Source organism: Sorex araneus, chromosome 1 (assembly GCF_027595985.1).
Source record: "Sorex araneus isolate mSorAra2 chromosome 1, mSorAra2.pri, whole genome shotgun sequence".
Taxonomy (NCBI): Eukaryota; Metazoa; Chordata; class Mammalia; order Eulipotyphla; family Soricidae; genus Sorex; species Sorex araneus.
The window spans coordinates 25,878,555-25,897,842 of NC_073302.1; the positions used below are offsets into that span (position 1 = coordinate 25,878,555).

A 19,288-nucleotide genomic window follows, 5' to 3' on the forward strand; every position below is an offset into this window, starting at 1 on the left:
AGTAGGAGAATTGGACACTCCCTCTCACTGCTGCGTACATCAACCAGACAAAAATCGGGAAGGAAACAGGCCTTGATGGAAGAGATGGAAGAGATGAGCCTAATAGATATATGAAGGGCTCTTTGTTCCCCAAAGTGGATACCATTCTTCTCCCACTGGACATGGGACATTATCCCAGAGAGACCACATGCTGGGTCACAAAATATATCTTCCTAGAATCTAGATGGTAGAAATCAACTATTCTTCCAGAGCATGATAATTTGAAAGTGGAAATCACAAACAGAAATGGAGAAAAAATTCAAAACCCTTGGGAATGAAAAAATACAGAATTTTCTAAATCAGAAAAGACTATTCAGAAGCAGAGTCTCTGAAAAAAAAAAAAAAGGTACAGTAAAGGGAGCAGTGTAAAGGGAGCAGTAAATGACCAAGGGAAACAGAACTGGAAGGTTGGTCTTTAGAACCGAGCTTAGCTGGGCGAGACAGGGAGGGAGATGGAGACAGCTGGAGGGGTCTCTGGGACGTGATGGCAGGGAGCAGGCACTCTGGTCTGGGCATGGTGCTTGCATGGAACATGTATGCAGGAACTCTCAGAAGTGCCTTGGTAAATAAAGCCATAGTGCCTTGGTAAATAAAATTAAAAACTACATATATTTTCAGCGAGGGTTGGAGGGCTAAACCTGTAGCCTGGCTCCGAGGTCAGGGATCATTCCTGGTTGGGCTCAGGGGACCATACGGGGTGCCGGGGATTCAACCTGGGTTGGCCACATTCAAGGCAAACACCCTCCCTGCTGTACTGTCACCCCATCCCATATATGTGTGCGTGCATATTGTTACTATTATTATTAAAGCAACATTGGTTCATAGTTTTGGAAAGTGTCACTGGTTTTTAAAATTTCCTTCTTGGGCATTCTTCAATTTTGATAATAGAATTCAGTTTGCGAATGGTGAGGAGCAGGAAGTCAACCCACTGAAGCTCAGCATGATCGCCTGGATCCAAGATGACGTTTTCCTGGCTGTCAGCCACAGTCCGTCCAGCCCTCGGTCTGTCATTCAGCATCTGACCGCGGCCCCTTCCGAGATGGATGAGGAGCAGGGACAGCTCAGCGTCAGGTATTGCAGCACCTCCCTCTGCTCCCCAGGCTGCTGCTCAGAATGAGTTTTGCTCTGTATCTGCACACGACTTGAGTGGTTTCCGGTGAGCCCGGCAGGGGCTTCCTTACTAGACTTGCTTACCAGGAGGGTTAAGTCTGAGTCGGGTCAGAATACAGACTCAAAAGACTTCAAGAAATGGTGAAGAAAAAAAAAAAAGTCAGAAACCAGTAGATGAAGCAAGACGTTTAAAGTTGTGTTAAATATCTTAATTCATTTCAGCAGAAATGAACTAGCTCCTGAGAACTTACGGTTTAGAAATCTATTATTAAGGCTCTGCGTGTCACTTCATTTTGATGGGGGTGACTGAGAAATGCTTCTCCTAACTGCTCCCTCTTTCCATCCTGTTTGACACTCGAGTGCAGTTACACTAGAGAACTTCCGGTTTTCTTTGCTGACATGTCACTGCTCCCTTGCCCTGCTTGTCGTCACTTTCCGAGTGTGTCTTCACGTGACAGTTGAGGTAGATGACAACCCTGTCCCGTGGTCCATAGCGCCGTCTGCACTGCTCTTCCAGAAGATGGCCTCTCAAGACTCATCTGTCATTGAAGCTTTGCTCCTTGGGCTTCTACGCTGACAATTCTCGGTCCAAAGTTGGCATCTTTGTCATGTATGATAATCTAATATAGTCATTTCCCTCTCATCTCATGACTCATTAGATCCACTTCAGAGTTTGGAAGAGCCTTTCTGTGACTAAGTCTGAGGGCAGAATCTATGTTCAGCACTCAGTTTTGAAAAACTGAAGTTTCTATTAGGTGTGCCTCAACTATGCAGATTTCTACTCCAAATGTTAAATTTATCAGTTTATGGAAAGAAGAGCTAGATGCATTAATATACTTTATTATAAAGACGGTGAGAAGTCATTTCAGATATATTTTGGGGGCCAGAAAGAAAGTTCAGGAAGATAGTATACAGCAGTAATATAGTATTGGGTGGGTGTAGGCACTTGCCTTGTCCTTGGCCAACCCCAGTTCAATTCATTGCACCGCACAGGGGGGCCAGGATGCAGCCCTACGTCCACTATCACTAGTGTCTGTTCTCTGCCCTCTTTACAGATGTCTCACCCATACAGAGTTCTGGGTATTTGCAAGTGGGGGCGGAGGGTGTGGAGAGATGTTTGGATATTGGTTACAACCTCTTAGAATAAATGTTAGCTTTGGCTGACATTTGTGCTTATTGCTATCTCTTCCACTTCCTTTAAAACATCTCTGTCTCTCTGTTTATTGACTTAATAAACAGTATATCGTAATAATTTTCCATCTGGGAAAACCCCCAGATTTCTGTGAACCAACACTGTAATGGTAGTGATAAGAGGTGCTCCTTTTCCTACAGGCATTTTTACTTTATGGCTTGTATTTTAAGAAGACAGATTTATTGCTGCCTTGCATGTCTGGCGAAGACGGTACCTGGTAACATACTGCAGTATGTTGTAATAAGTCATTGCCAGAGCCAGATGGTGCCTTCCCAGGGTAGACACCTAGCTCCCGGGAAAATAGGAGGACTGGCCCGCTGTCAGAAACTTGTCCTAGTAGCGCTGTTTGCTGTATTGGGCGTGGGCTCACCAGGTTTTCTGTTAACAATGTGTGTTCATGTGTGTGTGTGAATTGAACTGTGTATCATAGACACCTGTATTGAAGCAGGAAGTGTGTCACTAGAGATTGCTTGTTCTGTTGTTTTGAAAAGCTCATGAAATGTCACTATTTTTGAGGGGAAAAATCTCTCACATATTTTTTTTTTTTTTGAACTTGCCAGCTCATCTGTGACAGTGGATGGGGTGATAATTGGTGCATGCTGCAGTTCCAAGACCAAATCCATAGCGTTGCAGCTTGCTGATGGCCAGATATTTAAGTATCTTTGGGGTAAGTACCAGAATCTCAGGGAAGTACACTTATGACTTCACACTGGTGTTTCATTCTGGAGAACGTTCATTTGTGCATCTCTGGTCGGTGCCACACTCATTGGCAGGTCCTTCAGCGACCCTAGAACACCCCTAGTCCAGAGGAGTTGGAAGGTGGCACTCTACTCTTGTTTTTTCTTGCAACAAATTGTAGTATTCTATTGAGTTTCCAAAGTGATCCACAATGCATGTTAAGTGTCTGCAGAAGTACTGGTGTTGCACATTTTTATTGAGGAGCAGAGAGCTTTTTGTAAACCTCTCCCGCCAATTTTGCAGAGTCCCCCTCTCACGTTGTTGAGCCCTGGAAGAATCCTGACGGAATTCCTGTTCGGTTTCCATATCCATGCACGCAGATGGAATTGGCCCAGGTTGGAGGGGAGGTAAGTTAACAGGGCCAGAACATGGACCACCAAGTCCTAGGCATGTGGCTCCATGCTAATGCTCTGGGCCTTGCCTGTGTGAGACGGTGGGTTCAGTGCCCAGCACTGTCCCGTCCCCACCCGCCCCCAAAATTAAAGGATGAAAGTTTTATCACTTAGACACTCAGATACTGATAATAGTCTAAGGTAGAGTGTTGGAGCTTTGAAGGCAGTCTTGGATCTCTGCTAAATCCCCAGGCAGACAATGAGAAGTTGTCTCGTTTTCTTAAGCCTTAAATTTCTCCATCTGGTGAACAGGATGAGATTGCCAGGCACGTAGCAGGTTAGTTTCCTTGTAGGTATAAATTTAAAAATAATTGAGTTGGAAACTTCTAGCCCTAGTTGGGCATAACATTCAGAGTTTAACTCCATACCCATGAGGACAAAAATGTGACTTTGAAAATAATCCTTAATAGGTTGTCATTTAAATTTTCAAGTGGCTGTTCTTTCTATAGATAGATACAATAGTCACCAGAAAACTCAGCTGATTAATCCTCTGGAATTGTAAAATTTTAGCACTGTAGCACTGTCATTCTGTTGTTCATCGATCTGCTCGAGTGGGCATCAGTAACATCTCCATTATGAGACTTGTTACTGGTTTTGGCATATCAAATACGCACGGGTAGCTTGCCAGGCTCTGCCGTGCGGATAGGATACTCTCGGTAGCTTGCCCGGCTCTCCGAGAGGGACGGAGGAATCGAACCCGGGTGGCTGGTGCAAGGCAAATGCCCCACCTGCTGCGCTATCGCTGCAGTCCAAAACACACTCTCCTGACTGACACCGACTGCATACTGAAAGAAGCAATCAGTGACCGCCAAGAGAGTGCACTGCCCGACCTCTCTTTGCATATGGTTATGGTTATGAGATCTTGCTCTGCCGAGAGATGGCATTAATGAGTGTGTTTCAGCTAGCTCAGTGGTCGAACTCCTTCCTCTTTCGAACTGGACTAAAAGGAAAATCGCGAAGTCTACAAGAACTATCATTATTTCTCCCCAGAAATGTCAGAATTAAACTTTTAAGTAATATATTTATTTCTGCCTTTTTTTTTTGTCATGCCCTCGAATGCTCTGAGACTACTCCTGGCTCTGCTCAGGAGACTGACTGCTCCCAGTGGTGTTTGGGGGACCAGACAGTGCCCGGGACCAAATTGAGGTTGGCTGCTTGTGAGGCCTTCCCCTCTGTGCTCCTCTCTCGCCCTGGAATTTGCAGTGTGTCAGTATGAGTTGGAGTGTGCTCTGACCAAAGAGTGAAGGGACTGAGCCGGGTGTAGTGGTGGAGAGGAGCGAGGTGTTTGGGAGGTAACTCGAAGGTGGTAGCGGTGAGGATGGAGAGAACTGTTGTTGGTTATCCTGGGAAGCTCTGTGAGGTGATTCTACCTCTTCTGAGCTGTGGGGAAGAAAGAAAAAAAGGAAACCTTCCTCAAGAAAGGAAGACTGTTCCCTCGAGGTAAACAGTGTTTACTTTGAACTTGCAAAGAGCTCAGCTTATTTAGGTCAACTATAGAAGGGGGGATTTTAGACAGGGAGCAGTGTCGGTCGGTCTAACCAAGACAGGAAATGACTGATTTTGAGTTAGGAAGCCAGTGTGATCTGTTCGTAGTTTGAGCTGTTAGTCTGGCTGTGAGAGGGGACAGCCAGGTGGCGTGGGGGCTGGGCTCGGGCTGGCGTGGGGAGGCCGAGCTTCAGGGCGTCCCGATTGGACCAGTTGCGTGCTGCTTGTCTGTGCTCTGTGCTGATCACAAGGTCGTAGGAGGGAAATGACAGAGCAGCGGAAGTGTGTAGTGGGAAAAATCAGGTTTCACGGTTGGGTTAGCGTCATTTGTATTACCAAGGACAATAGAAAGGGGTGCCGGGAGGACTGGCCTGCTGTTGGAAGCGTGTCACAAGTTGGGGGAAAGCAGGGAGAGCGGCTAGGACAGAGAAGGGATCATGTGACTGGCAGTTGGAAATGATCACTGGAGAAAAATTGAGGGTGAAAAGTAGGTAAAGGGATATGCATGGTAGTGCTTGTACCACAAACTAGAGTGACCAAAAGGGGAGGAGGCAGGTGAGAGAGAGGAAAGTGTCTTCTGTAGAGCGGACTGTGCGGGGGAGGGCTGGAAGGAGAGAAACTGGGGACATTGGTGGTGGGAAATGTACACTGGTAAAGGGATGGGGGTAAAACATGGTATGACTGAAGCCAAATCACGGACAACTTTGTAACTGTATCTCATGGTGATTTAATTGAGACAGAGGAAGATAGAGACAGAGAGAGTGACAGAGACAGGGAGGGGAAGAATATGAATTGTGTGTAATCCCTGTTTCCTTTCTGTGCAGGAGTGTGTCCTTGGTTTGTCTGACAGGTGTCGTTTTTTCATCAATGACACTGAGGTATAAGTGCTTGATATATTTTGGCGGGGGGTGGCGGGGTGGAAGGGGCTGGACCTATTTCAGGGCTGACTTGAAGTACTAAAGCTGACTTTCACGCTTCCTCCCTCATGCAGATTGCTTCAAATATCACATCATTTGTGGTATATGATGAGTTCTTGCTGCTGACAACCCATTCCCATACCTGCCAGTGTTTTTGCCTGACAGAGTCTTCGCTTAAAAGTAAGTTTTCAGTGTAGACAACAGAAAACAGTCTCCTTTCTAGTGGCTTTTGTCCTTTGTAGCCTGATGACATTTTGTGGGGAGGAGAGGGTGTCTCCCGGGCAACACTCAGGAGGTCTCGAGGCCCCTTCCAGTGATTCTCGGCCAGCAGGGCCTGCTGCAGGGCTCAGGGGCACACGGCAGTGCTCTCGTACAGGGGACTGAACTGGGGTCAGCCACATAGAAGGCACATACCTTAACCTCTGTTCTGATTCCCTGGCTCTTGAGGACTTAAGTTCTTCACCTACTGCAACTATCAGAAAGGCATAAACCTAAACCTTTAGGAGCTTCCAGCCTCAGCTTCATACTTCATTTAAGTCAGTGCCAGGTCAGACTTCCAGAGATAGAAATCATACCTTGACTAGAGCATCCTAAGATCACATTATTTTAAAGTTAAATTTTGGGCTGGTTCAAATGGTCTTCAGGAGGCCTGCAGCTCCTTATGGCAATTCTTAGCCAAGAGCCAGTGGCTCAGAGGAAGGGCCTGAGGGTGTGGTGCTGGGATCAGCTGGGCCCATCCCAGAAGTGGTTTGGAGCCTCCAGAACTATACTGGTCAGTGTCCAGGGGACCAGGTGTTGCTGGAGATCTAACAGATCTGCGTGCAAGACAAGCGCTTTAACCCTTGTACTATCTCTCTGGCCTCGGGCATCCTAGAATTAAAAGTTTTCAGGAACTTTTATTATATAACTAATTTAATACCGTGAGGTATCACATAGCTATTAAACAGTACTACACTATGACTTTGTAATAATCTTCCTTTGCACACTGGGCACCTTCCATTATATAGTTGAAGGTCTGCATCTCAGGGTTTGTCTGAAACTGTCTCCAGTTTTTCTGAGAGGGGGGACAGGGGATGGAGAGAGGGAGGAGGGAGGGAGGGAGAGAGAGAGAGACAGAGAGAGAGAGAGAGAGGGAGAGAGAGGAAGAGAGAGAGAAGAGAGAGAGAGAGAGAGAGAGAGAGAGAGAAGAGAGACATTCTTTATTTTCCCTTCCATTGTGTGTGTGTGTGTGTGTGTGTGTGTGTTTATCAGAAACTGTCTCCATTTTTCCTTCTGTTGTGTGTAATTTTCTCTTTTCGTCTGTGTTGATTTTCATTCTAAATCCCCCCCCTAAATTTCTATCCCTGTCTTTGCTCCTGCACTGCAGTGGGACCCTACACCATTAGGATTGTAGTAACCTGCTAATGCAGAGAGCAGTCGAAAAGCTCACTTCTCCCCTTCCCCGGCCAGTGGGGAGGATGTGTGCACGAGGGCTCTGTGAGGGGGGACCCAGTTGTAGGGATGAGTGATCAGAAAGGGGATTGACCTGAGGTTCAGTGGCAAGGACACAGCCGACAGGATACTGGCTCTGTCCTGCCTCAGCCATGCAGCGCCCACTGCAGCGAATGGTGCGTACTGTGGCATGGCATTGTTCAGCCAACAGTGTCCTCAGCATTACAGGCAAGCCTGGGCAGCAGTCCTGTGTCGAACGGGGAGACTTGCCGGAAGGTGGAGAGGGGCTCACGAATTGTCGCTGTTGTACCCCAGGACACAAAGCTTATTTTACAGGTAAGTTAATTTTTCAGGCTCTGTTACTGATTACCATTAGACAAATCTTATGGATTGTATTTTGGACTCCTTATTTGCAGTAACATTTTTATAAGGTTTTGGGCACTGATTCCTCATATGCTCTATGTAAGACTAAAAGGAAAGTTTCTCTCCACTTTGTGTGTGTGTGTGTGTGTGGCGGGGCGGGGGTGAGGGAGCCACATCTAGTGGTGCTAGGGGGCCTGCTTCTCGCTCCAGGCTTTGGGATCACTCCTGTTGAGGCTTGGGGGATCATGTGTGGCTCTGGGGATCGAACATGGGTCAGGCATGTGCAAGGCAAACGCCCTACTAGCTGTACTGTGTCCCAGCTAGAGGAAAACTTCTTGGCGAAGTCAGAATATTGAGCATCGCTAGATTCTGCTGAAAGCTCCCTTCGCAGTGTCGTGGGAGTTCTCTGTGAGAACTTAGACGTTGTGTACCCTACATGTTCAAATTTTTCCTCCCTAACTGAACACACCTTTGGTTTATTTATTTTAAGATGCCAAGAGGAAACTTGGAAGTTGTTCATCATCGAGCCCTGGTTTTAGCTCAGCTTCGGAAGTGGTTAGATAAGTAAGTCCCACTTACATGACTAATGAGTTTGTTGTTATGATGGGTGTCTCATGTCAACTGTCTACTCTTAAGGTTTTTTTTTTTAACATCCATCATTCCAAATGTCATCACTCAGATTCTCAAAGGCTCCTTTGAGGGCACACTTGGATTTTAATGCCATATGGGATTTTAGACCTTTCTATATAAAGAATCCTGAGCCTCATTAGATAAAACACGGTCTTTAGGGGGCTTTAGAGAGTCTGGGAACCCAGGGCCATTGTGCACCATACTGTTTGTGTGTGTGTGTGTGTGTGTGTGTGTGTGTGTGTGTGTGTGTGTGTGTTAGGCCTCACACATGCAGGAAACCAGGGCCATTATGCACTAGACTGGGGGTGTGTGTATGTCTGTGTGGGTGCACTGTTTGGGGTGGTGTGTGTGTTTGTGTGTGTGTGTTAGGCCTCACACATGCAGGAACCCAGGGCCATTGTGCACCAGACTGGGGTGTGTGTGTGTGTGTGTGTGTGTGTGTGTGTGTGTGTGTGTGTGTGACCTTAGGGAACTCGGGGCCATTGTGCACCATACTGTTTGGAACCCAGGTCCATTGTGCACCAGACTGTGTGTGTGTGTATTGTTTGGGGTGTGTGTGTGTGTGTGTGTGTGTGTGTGTGTGTGTATGTATTAGGCCTCACACAGGCCATTGTGCACCAGACTGTGTGTATGTATTGTTTGGTGGGGTGTGTGTGTTTGTCTGTGTGTGTGTGTTAGAGTGTTAGACCTCATACATGCAGGAACCCAGGGCCATCGTGCACCAGACTGGTGTGTGTGTGTGTGTGTGTGTGTGTGTGTGTGTGTGACCTTAGGGAACCTGGGGCCATTGTGCACCATACTGTTTGGAACCCAGGTCCATTGTGCACCAGACTGTGTGTGTGTGTGTGTCTGTGTGTGTGTGTGTGTCTGTGTGTCTGTGTGAGTGTGTATTATAGAGAGAGAGAGCGAGCTTTGGGAACCCAGATTTTGCACCATACTGATTGTGTGTGTGTGTGTGTGTGTGTGTGTGTGTGTGTGTGACCTTAGGGAACCTGGGGCCATTGTGCACCATACTGTTTGGAACCCAGGTCCATTGTGCACCAGACTGTGTGTGTGTGTGTGTCTGTGTGTGTGTGTGTGTCTGTGTGTCTGTGTGAGTGTGTATTATAGAGAGAGAGAGCGAGCTTTGGGAACCCAGATTTTGCACCATACTGATTGTGTGTGTGTGTGTGTGTGTGTGTGTGTGTGTGTGTGTGTGTGTGTGACCTTAGGCCTCACATATGTGTGACCAAAGCACCACATCCCTGGTACCAAGGTCCTTTTCCTATATTGAATCTGCCTAGAGGAATGTTATATTAGAAAGACCTTCATTAGCTTTGTGACAAGGAAGGTGTCCTCGGTCCATGATGCTTTTCTGTTGTGTCTCTGGGAACATTGTCCTCAGAGTGCTGCAAAGACAGTGGATGGACCCTTGACAGGTTTTATTGTCTTTAATTTCAAAATGGAAATCCAGTAACAGTACCTTGGCATTTAGAGTGTACTCTTAATTATATAATTGGTTTGCGTTGTAATGAAAATGTGCTAGGTCCAGAGAGCTTGGATTTTGTAAAAAGTGCCTTTTTATTCTCTTCTCACAGACTTATGTTTAAGGAAGCATTTGAGTGCATGAGAAAACTGAGAATTAATCTCAATCTGATTCATGATCACAATCCTAAGGTGATTTTCTGCATTTTATATTTCCCCTAGTTTTCTTTGAAGATGTACTAATATGATGTAAACTAAAAATGTTTGTTTCTCCCCTTTTTTTTTCTTTTTTGGATAGGTGTTTCTTGACAATGTGGAAAACTTCATAAGACAGATAGATTCTGTGAATCATATTAATTTATTTTTCACAGAATTGAAGTAAGTATTTTGAATAATTTACTGGTCATGAATTTACCCATAAATTTTCTCTTCTACTGAAGGAACTCAGATGAATATTGTTTGGTTTTCTTTTTAAAAATGACTCTTAGATTCCACAGGTACTGGACTATTGCTCTTTCCCTCTTTGTTAAATACAACCTGTTTAAACTATGCATTTAAAACATGTTATTCAGGATTATTTAACTTTATTTTTTGTGATTTTTTTTTTTTTTTGAGATTGAGATCAAATGCTGTCTTAATTTACAATCACTCTTTATCCAACTTGTTTTGGGTTTTGTTTTGGGGGTCACAACGAGTGATGCTCAGGGGCTACTTCAGACTCTGTAGTCAGGAATCACTCCTGGCAGTGTGTGAGGGACCATATGGTGGTGCTGGGGATCGAACCTGGGTTGGCCTCATGCTAGGTTAGTGCTGTACTTGCTGTACTATCTAGTCCCTCTTTTCCAACTTTTTTTTTTTAATTCTTTTTATTTTTCTTTTTGGGTCACACTGAGCGATGCTCAGGGTTTACTCCTGACTCTGCACTCAGGAATTATTCCTGACGGTGCTCAGGGAACCATATGGGGTGCTGGGAATTGAACCGAGAAAGTTTTAACTTAGAGAAACGTTGAAAGAATTAGCTAGTGCCACAGCTTAGATTCTGAAGTTCATATTTTCCTCTATTTGTGTATCAATGTCTACCATCTGTCTGTCCTTCATCATGTTTTAAAAAACAAGTAGTAGGGCTAATTGTCGGTGCCTCTGCCGTTCACCAGACTTCTCTTAACATTTCAGCCTGTGAGTCTAGAACCTCAGTACTTACCTTGTACACAACTGACCAGTGTTCAATCCCCAAAATACCATGTCATCTCTTGAGCACCACCGTGAGTCATCCCTGAGCACAGAGCCAGGAATCAGCCCTAAGCACTGCCGGGTGGGGTACCTCTCCCCTGCAGAAAAAAGTTTTAAGACTTAACCCTGCATAGTTGTATGGGGTCCCTCTGCAGGTCACGTTGCTAGAGAGGCACACATTGAAAGTGCTGCCTGTAAGCTAGATCTCTGTCAGGATGAAGAGCATTTCTTTTCATCTCTGCAAGTTCCCTCCATCCCTTCTCGCACTGTCTCTGTTCCACCCAGACCACCACTGTTGGGAGGTTTTCAGCACAAATTTGTTTTGCCTGTGCAAGAACTTTCATGAATGGAATCACATGTGCTAGTCTGTATTTACCCTGACACACCTCGTGTTGGTTGGTGCTGGGGCCACACTTCTGTCACGGTACTTAGAGATCACTGCTGGTCAGTGCTCAGGGGACCACGTGATGCCAGGAATCGAATCCGGGGCTCCTGCTTGCAAAGTATGTGTCCCACCTCTTTGAGCCCTGGCCCTGTGTCCATGTTTTTGATGTATACTTCGTTTTTTGTTTGTTTTTTTAAACAGAATGCTGTGAAGTAAATGTACCATTGCTTAGGCTTCTGTTGATGGGCACTCAGACTGCCCAGTTTGGGGCTGTTATAAATAAAACATGTACAAGCACTACAAATCTTTTTTTTTGTTTGTTTTAATTTTATTGAATCACTGTGAGATAGTTACAAGCTTTCATGTTTGGGTTCAATGATCAAAACACCCATCCCTCCACCAGTGCACATTCCTAACCACCAATATCCCCGATATTTAACCCCCCCCTTTCCCACCCTCCCCCTGTCTCCATGGCACACAATATTCCCCATACTCTCTCTCTCTACTTTTGGGCATTATGGCTTGTAACACAGAGAGAGAGACAGAGAGAGTAAGAGAGAGAGAGAGAGAGAGGAGAGGGGGGAGGGGGAAGAAGAGAGGGGAGAGGAGAGAGAGAGAATAAATTATGTTTGGTCCATTATATACTTTCGGCACATATCTCCCATCCCATCTGGTTACTCCAGCCATCATTTTCTTAGTGATCCCTTCTCTATTCCATCTACCTTCTCATCTCCGCTCATGAAGCAGGCTTCCAGCTATGGGGCAGTCATCCTGGCCCTTGTATCTACTGTCCTTGGGTGTCCGCCTCATGGGATGTTATTCTATACTCCACAAATGAACACTACAAATCTTTAGTGGGCATGTTTTCATTGCCCAATAAGTAATTTATTTATATATATATTTAATTTTTTTTTTTTAGATACGTGGATAGTTTTATAGTTAAACTCTTTTCCAAAAGCCATTGGTAAACTTTCATCAGCGGGCCTGGGCATGAATATGTAGTCTGCCAGATGGTCTGTCAGTAACCTCTCCGTCCGCCGCTTTTTCTTAGGGAAGAGGATGTCACGAAGACCATGTACCCTCCCCTGGTTGCCCGTGAGTTGGACAAGCTCTCCAGGGACCCCGAGGGAAACAAAGTCGACCTTATCTGCGACGCCATGAGAGTGGCCATGGAGAACATAAATCCTCACAAGTACGTGCACCGCTGTTGGCCGGCATCTCTTGGGTAGCAAGTGTCTGGTGTGTCTGGTGTCCTGACCGGGTGCGTCTCTCCCTCTCACTGTGGTGGTCTTCACTCCCTACTTCAGGTACTGCCTGTCCATACTCACCTCCCACGTGAAGAAAACGACTCCAGAACTGGAAGTTGTGCTGCAGAAGGTACACAAGCTTCAAGGTAGAGACGTTCAGAGCGAGTTTAACCGGGTTGGCTGGCCTGTCCCTTGGTCTTCTGAGCTCGTACTGACCAAGACTGGTCAGCTGTTGAACTGTGTTGTTAAACGTGTTAAACTGACTTGACACATTGAACGAAAGACCTTTTAAAAGGTCGCCATTTTATGTATTATTGTTTTTCTCTCTTTTCTTTTTCATTTATACTTGGCTTGCCGGGGGAGGGGCACATTCTTGGCTCAGGGATCACTCTGTGTGTGTGTGTGTGTGTGTGTGTGTGTGTGTGTGTCTGTGTGTGTGTGTCTGTGTGTCTGTGTGTCTGTGTCTGTCCCTCCCTGTTTCCTCCCCCTTCAATTTGTTTCGTTCTGGCTCAGGGATCACTGTGTGTGTGTGTGTGTGTGTGTCCGTCCCTCCCTGTTTCCTCCCCCTTCAATTTGTTTCATTCTGGCTCAGGGATCACTCTGTGTGTGTGTGTGTGTGTCCCTCCCTGTTTCCTCCCCCTTCAATTTGTTTCGTTCTGTTTGTTTTCCCCATACACGGACAGGAAGCGGGACATCTGCTCCTGATGCTGTTACTGCCGAAGACGCCCTCAAGTATTTGCTGCTTCTGGTCGACGTTAATGAATTATATGATCATTCTCTCGGGACCTATGACTTTGATTTGGTTCTCATGGTGGCTGAGAAGTCCCAGAAGGTATGCGGAGTTGTTCCTTGGCATCTTTTGGGTCTTGAAATCCTAGTCTGTGCCTGCTGTGCTCTGTGGCCGGGGTTGGGCTGCAGTGACAGACCTGGACGCCCCCACCCCAGTCTCCTCCTCTGTCCTGGTTCTGGGCCTCTCAGAATGCTGGGTGAAAGGAAATTCCTTAATTATTTGTAAAGTTGACATATCTACACCAGTTTTCTTTTCTAAGTGCAATGTAACAAAATAAGGAAGATAGGGGTCTAGCTGAGCACAGGCCAGGCTCTGCAGGCACTGCCAGCTGTGACTCCGGTGGCCCTCCAGTCCCCACCGAGGGTGGGCCTGGAGATCCCCGATAGCGCACGGCCCACCGTCCAGCTCTCTCCATCAGAATCTGATGGCTGAGACTCTCCGGGAGTGCCCCCTGGAGTCGCTCGAGCCCCGGAAGAGCGTCCTTTGAGAGTGACGTGATGCATGATTCATATGCCACTCCGGTCCTTTGTCTTGGAACCCTTTTCCCAGCTGGCTTGGGACCCCAGTGGGTAGAAAGGTTTGGGGCCTATCGTCTCACCTCGGCATGCTCTGCTCCCATGTGTGAGTCCTGCGCTACACACTTTCGTCCCCACCTCCCTCCACCTCTTTTGGTTTGGGCAGCGCCATTTAGGTTCCCTGACATTTCTTTCTTTGCTCTTGCCGAGTGGTCTTTATACAAAGGAAAATTCCATCCTTCATTCTCTGAAAGTTCTCGGGGCCTCCCTTTGATTTGGACCAAAGCCCAAAGCCGTAGCTTGTTCGGACCCTCCTGTGACCCTCTCTTGGGTGACTGTTGTGTCTGGGCCCTGGCCATTTCTCCGTGCTGTGCAGGAGGAGCAGCACTTGCGTCTTCTGCCTCGCTTCCAACCTCCCCTCCTAGGGAAATGAATGTTGCCTGCTGGAGGCTTCTGCCCTCTCACACCCCAGTTTGCCTGACAGATTCTCACTCTTGAGCTTGCTGGAATGCCCAGGTGGCATCTTCCAAGGAAACATTCGTGCCTCCCTGCCCAGCCGCAGATAAACGGCCACTCCAGGGGTCTCCCGTGTGCCAGTGCTTGCCCTGGGTACTTGTCTACCTCGTCTGCTGAGGCCGGGTCTGTGCTGTTGCATTCTCTGTAGACCCCTTTATATCGAGTGCTTGGGTTAGCCCAGACTTAGCCCCATACACATCTCATGCATGAGCATCTGTCCATTTTCTTCTGTGTTATTTTTGCGTATATTTATCCTTTCTGCCCAGGGGGATTGCATTAAGACTCAGTAACCTCTCTTGAGGTAGAAAATAGCGTTTGTTTTCTTTTCGTCAGATGAAACCCAGTGCCCCATAGCATGGACAGCTCTGCTGTAGCCTTGCTCCTGGGGCACCGTGCAAAAACTGGAGAAGAGAATGTCAACCAAAGCTGGCTTGGCAGGGCCTAATTTTTTGGTGCAGTGCTTTGTGTTTTGTGCAATGCTTTGCGGTTTTGGTAGAAACTTGGACAAATTTGTTGAGTGTCTTCTAGATCAGAACCATAAGAGCTTATGTAGTGTGACTGTTGGAAGACTTGAATTGCTGTTGTTCCAGTGAGGATCAGTCATGCTCATATATTAAAGGGTTTTTGCCAGTATCTTCTCTGTTGTTTGGATTTAGTCTTACATAGCATCTAGTATGGGTTTATTATTACAATTAAGCGTAATAAGTACATTTTAAATACATAGTTTTATAAGTAAATATAATCACAAGAAATTTTGTTTTGCTTTTCTCAGGATCCCAAAGAATATCTTCCGTTTCTTAATACACTTAAGAAAATGGAAACAAATTATCAGCGGTTCACTATAGACAAGCATTTGAAACGGTATGAGAAAGCCATCGGCCACCTCAGCAAGTGTGGTAAGTGCAAACATCAGTGTGCTTATTTCTGCTTCAGCTTGTCTTGGAACTCCAGCTCCTCTTTGGAATTTTTATATTGAAATTTTAAAAATTTAACTTTAATGTTAGTGTAAAATGATTTTGATTTCAACCCTTAAAAATATTAACTATTATATATGTGCGCCTTATTTTATCATATATTATGAATAATCTGGGTGCAAATCAAAGGACTGACTATATTTTTGGAGGGGGCTGAAGAGCCAGGACAGCAGGTAGGTCACTTGCCTTGCATGGGGCCACCCCAGGATCCATCCCCAGGACCTCGTATGGTCCCTGGAGCACTACCTGGAGTAATTATTCAACACAGAGCCAGAAGTAATTCCTGGTCATAACCTGGTGTGGCAGCCCCCCTAAAATTGAAAAAGACAAAATATGGGTGGAGTTTCCTCACTAAGAGTACAGAGCAGATCTTCCGAGGGTTAAGAAAGATCACCTTAACATTGCCTTCACCATCTCAGAATGGAAACGGGTCGGTCATTCTCTCCTGCCGTAGTGTTGCAAACACGTAAGGGAAATCGGGTGTCCTGTAGGCAATGACTGCAGCCCTGGCAGCGTGCCCACAGATGCATCTGGACACGGCAGTGATGGCCCGGAAGCCGCCCCGCACGGTGTCCGTAGTTCTGTCTGCTTCTCCCGTCCCCGGCCTGCCCTGGCTCCTCTGCCTGCATGAGGCCAAGAGCCCTGTCAGGCTTGCTGGGCTCCTGGCCTCCCCGGAGAGTGACAGGGCCAGTTGGGAATGGACTGAGGTGTGTGTCTGTTCGCTGTGTCACCTGGCGATGCTTGTCGCCTGTCAGTGTGGGAAACACTGGGTTCTGTGGCCCCTGGACGGGGGGAGTTCAAAGCCACCTCAAAGCCAGACTGATTCCAGACAGCGCTTCTTGTGGCTCACAGGGCCCAAGGGGTCCGGTTAAAATTCCGGTTCCCGGAGCTCATTCTGCTGGTATTCTGGTCATGGAGGATGTAAGCTCTGTTGATCTCGCCTCGTCTGTTGGTTTTGTTTATCTCGTTTATACTGATATGAAGGTCATCAGTGATGATGCCAAAATCTTCAGTTGATGGTTTAGGGGAGGAAGATGGTAGGGATTTGGGCTACATCCAGAAGTGGTGGGTGCTACTCCCTGCTCTGTGCTTGGACTCACCCCTGGCAGTGCTTAGGGGGACCAGGTAGGAGAGGGGGGTGGAACTGGAGTCAGCAAAGCAAGTGCTTTGACCCTGGAACTGTACCCAACTCGTATGTTTGTATGAATTTTGCTCTGCAGGACCTGAACACTTCCCAGAATGCTTAAACTTAATAAAAGATAAAAACTTATACAACGAAGCTCTGAAGTTGTACCCACGGGGCTCGCAGCAGTACAAGGTACGTGGCACCGCACTGCCCCAAGTCCCTCTGTGCCGTAGTGAGAAAGGGGCCTTTACGCTCAGCGCGTGACACGGTTCTTGATTCTGAACTTGGTCTTGGAACTAACGAGTCTCCTCCTGGGCTGCTTTTCGGGGAATATGACCCTGACTTGTTCCTGCTCAGGGAAGGTAAGGAAATTGCCTCTCCAGAAACCTGGAAGTTGGCCTTGGGAATCCCCTGGCAACTCGCTGCCTTGCTGCCCTCCTGCCCCTCCCCCGCTCTCCCTCAGACTCGTCCCCGCTGCTGCCTGACCGTTGCTTCAGGAGCAGTTGGGGAAGGTTGTCTTCATGAGCGAACACCTGCAGAGCTCTTCTTACTTGACACTTTACAAGATCAATGCGTGTGGAGGGTGAAGGAGACGGAAAGCAGCGGTTGTTGCCTTTCCGCTGACCTCGCGTGTCTTGTCCTAGGACATCAGCGTTGCTTACGGGGAGCACCTGCTGCAGGAGCGCCTCCAGGAGCCAGCGGGGCTCGTGTTTGCCCGCTGCGGTGCCCACGAGCAAGCGCTGGATGCCTTCCTGGCTTGTGGCAGCTGGCAGCAAGCTCTCTGTGTGGCTTCCCAGCTCAACTGGACCAAAGACCAACTGGCTGGGCTCAGCAGAACTCTGGCAGGTAAATGTGGCCTCGGGGTCTCCAAAATGAGACGTGCGCGTGACAGTTTCGCATAAAAGTTAGCACAGCCTGTCTTGAGACGGTCACACACACTCTGATAAAGATTCACTCAGGATGAAGTAGAGGCTGCATGGCTGCAGGGACCCGGGGCGATGGTCTGATCCGCTCTCCCCCATACGGACAGGCAGCACCTTCCATTATGTGATGGAGCATCTCCGAGACAGCTGGAGTCGCACTGCACCTGCCTTCCAGGGTGGAAGGGACCTAGAAGTCACTCGCTCACTTCTAGTCCATGTCATTAGCTTTAACGCACAGCCTGTGGCCGTAACTACTGCAATGTAGCTCAGTAGTTACTCGACTAAGAAGAAGGCAAAGAGGAGTATGGCGCTGTCCCAGGATGGGTTTTAGGTCAGTGGAACCCGTGTCCACAGTGAGCTGTGAGAAGAGGCCAGATGCTAAGCAGACGGGAAACATGGGTGGGTTGGTCGTTTCAGAGACCAGGGGTTTGCCTCAGCTGGGTGCGGAGCCCTAGTGGACTGCTCCCTTCTGCGGGAGAGACTTGAGTCTCCTGGGAGAGGAAAGGAGTGAAGGCTCTGGCCTCCTCGGAACGGTGGAAGTAAGTGCTCGAAGGGAGGATTTGTCCCTTACTTTTTCAGGTCTCTTATGAATATAGTTACGGTGCAGAAAGGAACTGAGCTGAAAAAATTCCACATTATGTTCCTCTTAGTGTGTTCTCCTTAGTAATTTGCATTGGTCTTCTGAGGAATATTTTAAAAAGTGAAAGATTATCATTTTCCTTTGTTTTAGAATTTCCTGATTATTTTATTAGTAGGCTCATGAGCCTTGTTAATGTTCAAGCTGAACTCTTAAAATTTTTTTTCATGGGGAGTTTTGGGGCACATGCAGCGGTACTTGGAGCACTGCTCAGGGATCCCTCCTGGTGGTGACCGAGGGCCCCATGTTGACTGTGTGCGGCAAGTGCCTTAACCCCTCACACTGTCTCCTGGGCCCTTCCAAGCTGAACTCTTTTGCAAGTGTTGGGAATGTATTTTTAAGACTTTCATATTTTTTGTTCAGCTCCATTGTTAACTTCTGCTTTAGAAACATGTTACCGTAGTGTGTGCCATCTAATGCTGTGTGTGTGTGTTTTTGGGGAGGGGGGTCTGCTATCTTCTCTTACATGTCTTTCACTCTTAGGTTACTGTTTGCCCTGCTCTGTGGTAGAGTACATGCAGTTCTCCTATGTGTAGCCCCCAAGGAGGTATGGAAGGCAACAGCTAAAGGTTTTTTTTAGAAATATTGCAAGATGGGGGCTGGAGCGATAGCACAGCGCATAGGACCTTTGCCTTGCATGCAGCCAACCCGGGTTCAATTCCCAGCATCCCATATAGTTCCCTGAGCACTGCTAGGAGTAATTCCTGAGTGCAGAGCCAGGAGTAACCTCTGTGCATTTCTGCGTGTGACCCAAAAAGCAAAAAAAAAAAAAAAAGAAAGAAAAAAAGAAATATTGCAAGATGGAGTTGCTTGTGTACACGTGTAGCTTCAGTTTACACCGCCAGCAAAAGGAAGAAAGAGGGCCCCTTTGGCAGTGGGGTAATGCTTCCATCCCTCGGTGATGTGGACCTTGAAGGTAGCTTGAGCTGGGAGAAAGGAATCCACCAGCTCCTTAGCGTCAGGTTCTGTAGGCCTCTCTTACTGGGATGCGCTCACTGGCCTGAGTGATTCTTGGCTTTAAAGATGCCTCAAAGGGACGGGAGCAGCAGTACAATGGGTAAGGAGTTTGCACACAACCAAACAGGATTTGATCCCTTGCATCCGTATGGTTCCCCAAGCCAGGAGTGATTCCTGAGTGCAGAGCCAGGGGAAAAAAAAAAAAGATGCATAAACCCAAATGTCAG

General features: G+C 47.2%; 1 protein-coding gene across 1 annotated transcript in view; it reads left to right on the top strand.

Annotated features, from left to right (window-relative positions):
- ELP1 (elongator acetyltransferase complex subunit 1) overlaps positions 1 to 19,288 on the top strand; it is a 56,218-nt gene that overhangs the window by 21,123 nt on the left and 15,807 nt on the right. Inside the window, exons 14-28 of the mRNA XM_004600288.2 lie at positions 928 to 1,110; positions 2,902 to 3,008; positions 3,323 to 3,426; positions 5,781 to 5,834; positions 5,948 to 6,053; positions 7,525 to 7,640; positions 8,158 to 8,231; positions 9,875 to 9,953; positions 10,060 to 10,139; positions 12,428 to 12,568; positions 12,684 to 12,769; positions 13,307 to 13,455; positions 15,217 to 15,340; positions 16,639 to 16,736; positions 17,189 to 17,390. Of these exons, the coding sequence (XP_004600345.2) occupies positions 928 to 1,110; positions 2,902 to 3,008; positions 3,323 to 3,426; positions 5,781 to 5,834; positions 5,948 to 6,053; positions 7,525 to 7,640; positions 8,158 to 8,231; positions 9,875 to 9,953; positions 10,060 to 10,139; positions 12,428 to 12,568; positions 12,684 to 12,769; positions 13,307 to 13,455; positions 15,217 to 15,340; positions 16,639 to 16,736; positions 17,189 to 17,390 (1,703 nt within the window). The remainder of the gene's footprint in view (positions 1 to 927; positions 1,111 to 2,901; positions 3,009 to 3,322; positions 3,427 to 5,780; positions 5,835 to 5,947; positions 6,054 to 7,524; positions 7,641 to 8,157; positions 8,232 to 9,874; positions 9,954 to 10,059; positions 10,140 to 12,427; positions 12,569 to 12,683; positions 12,770 to 13,306; positions 13,456 to 15,216; positions 15,341 to 16,638; positions 16,737 to 17,188; positions 17,391 to 19,288) is intronic.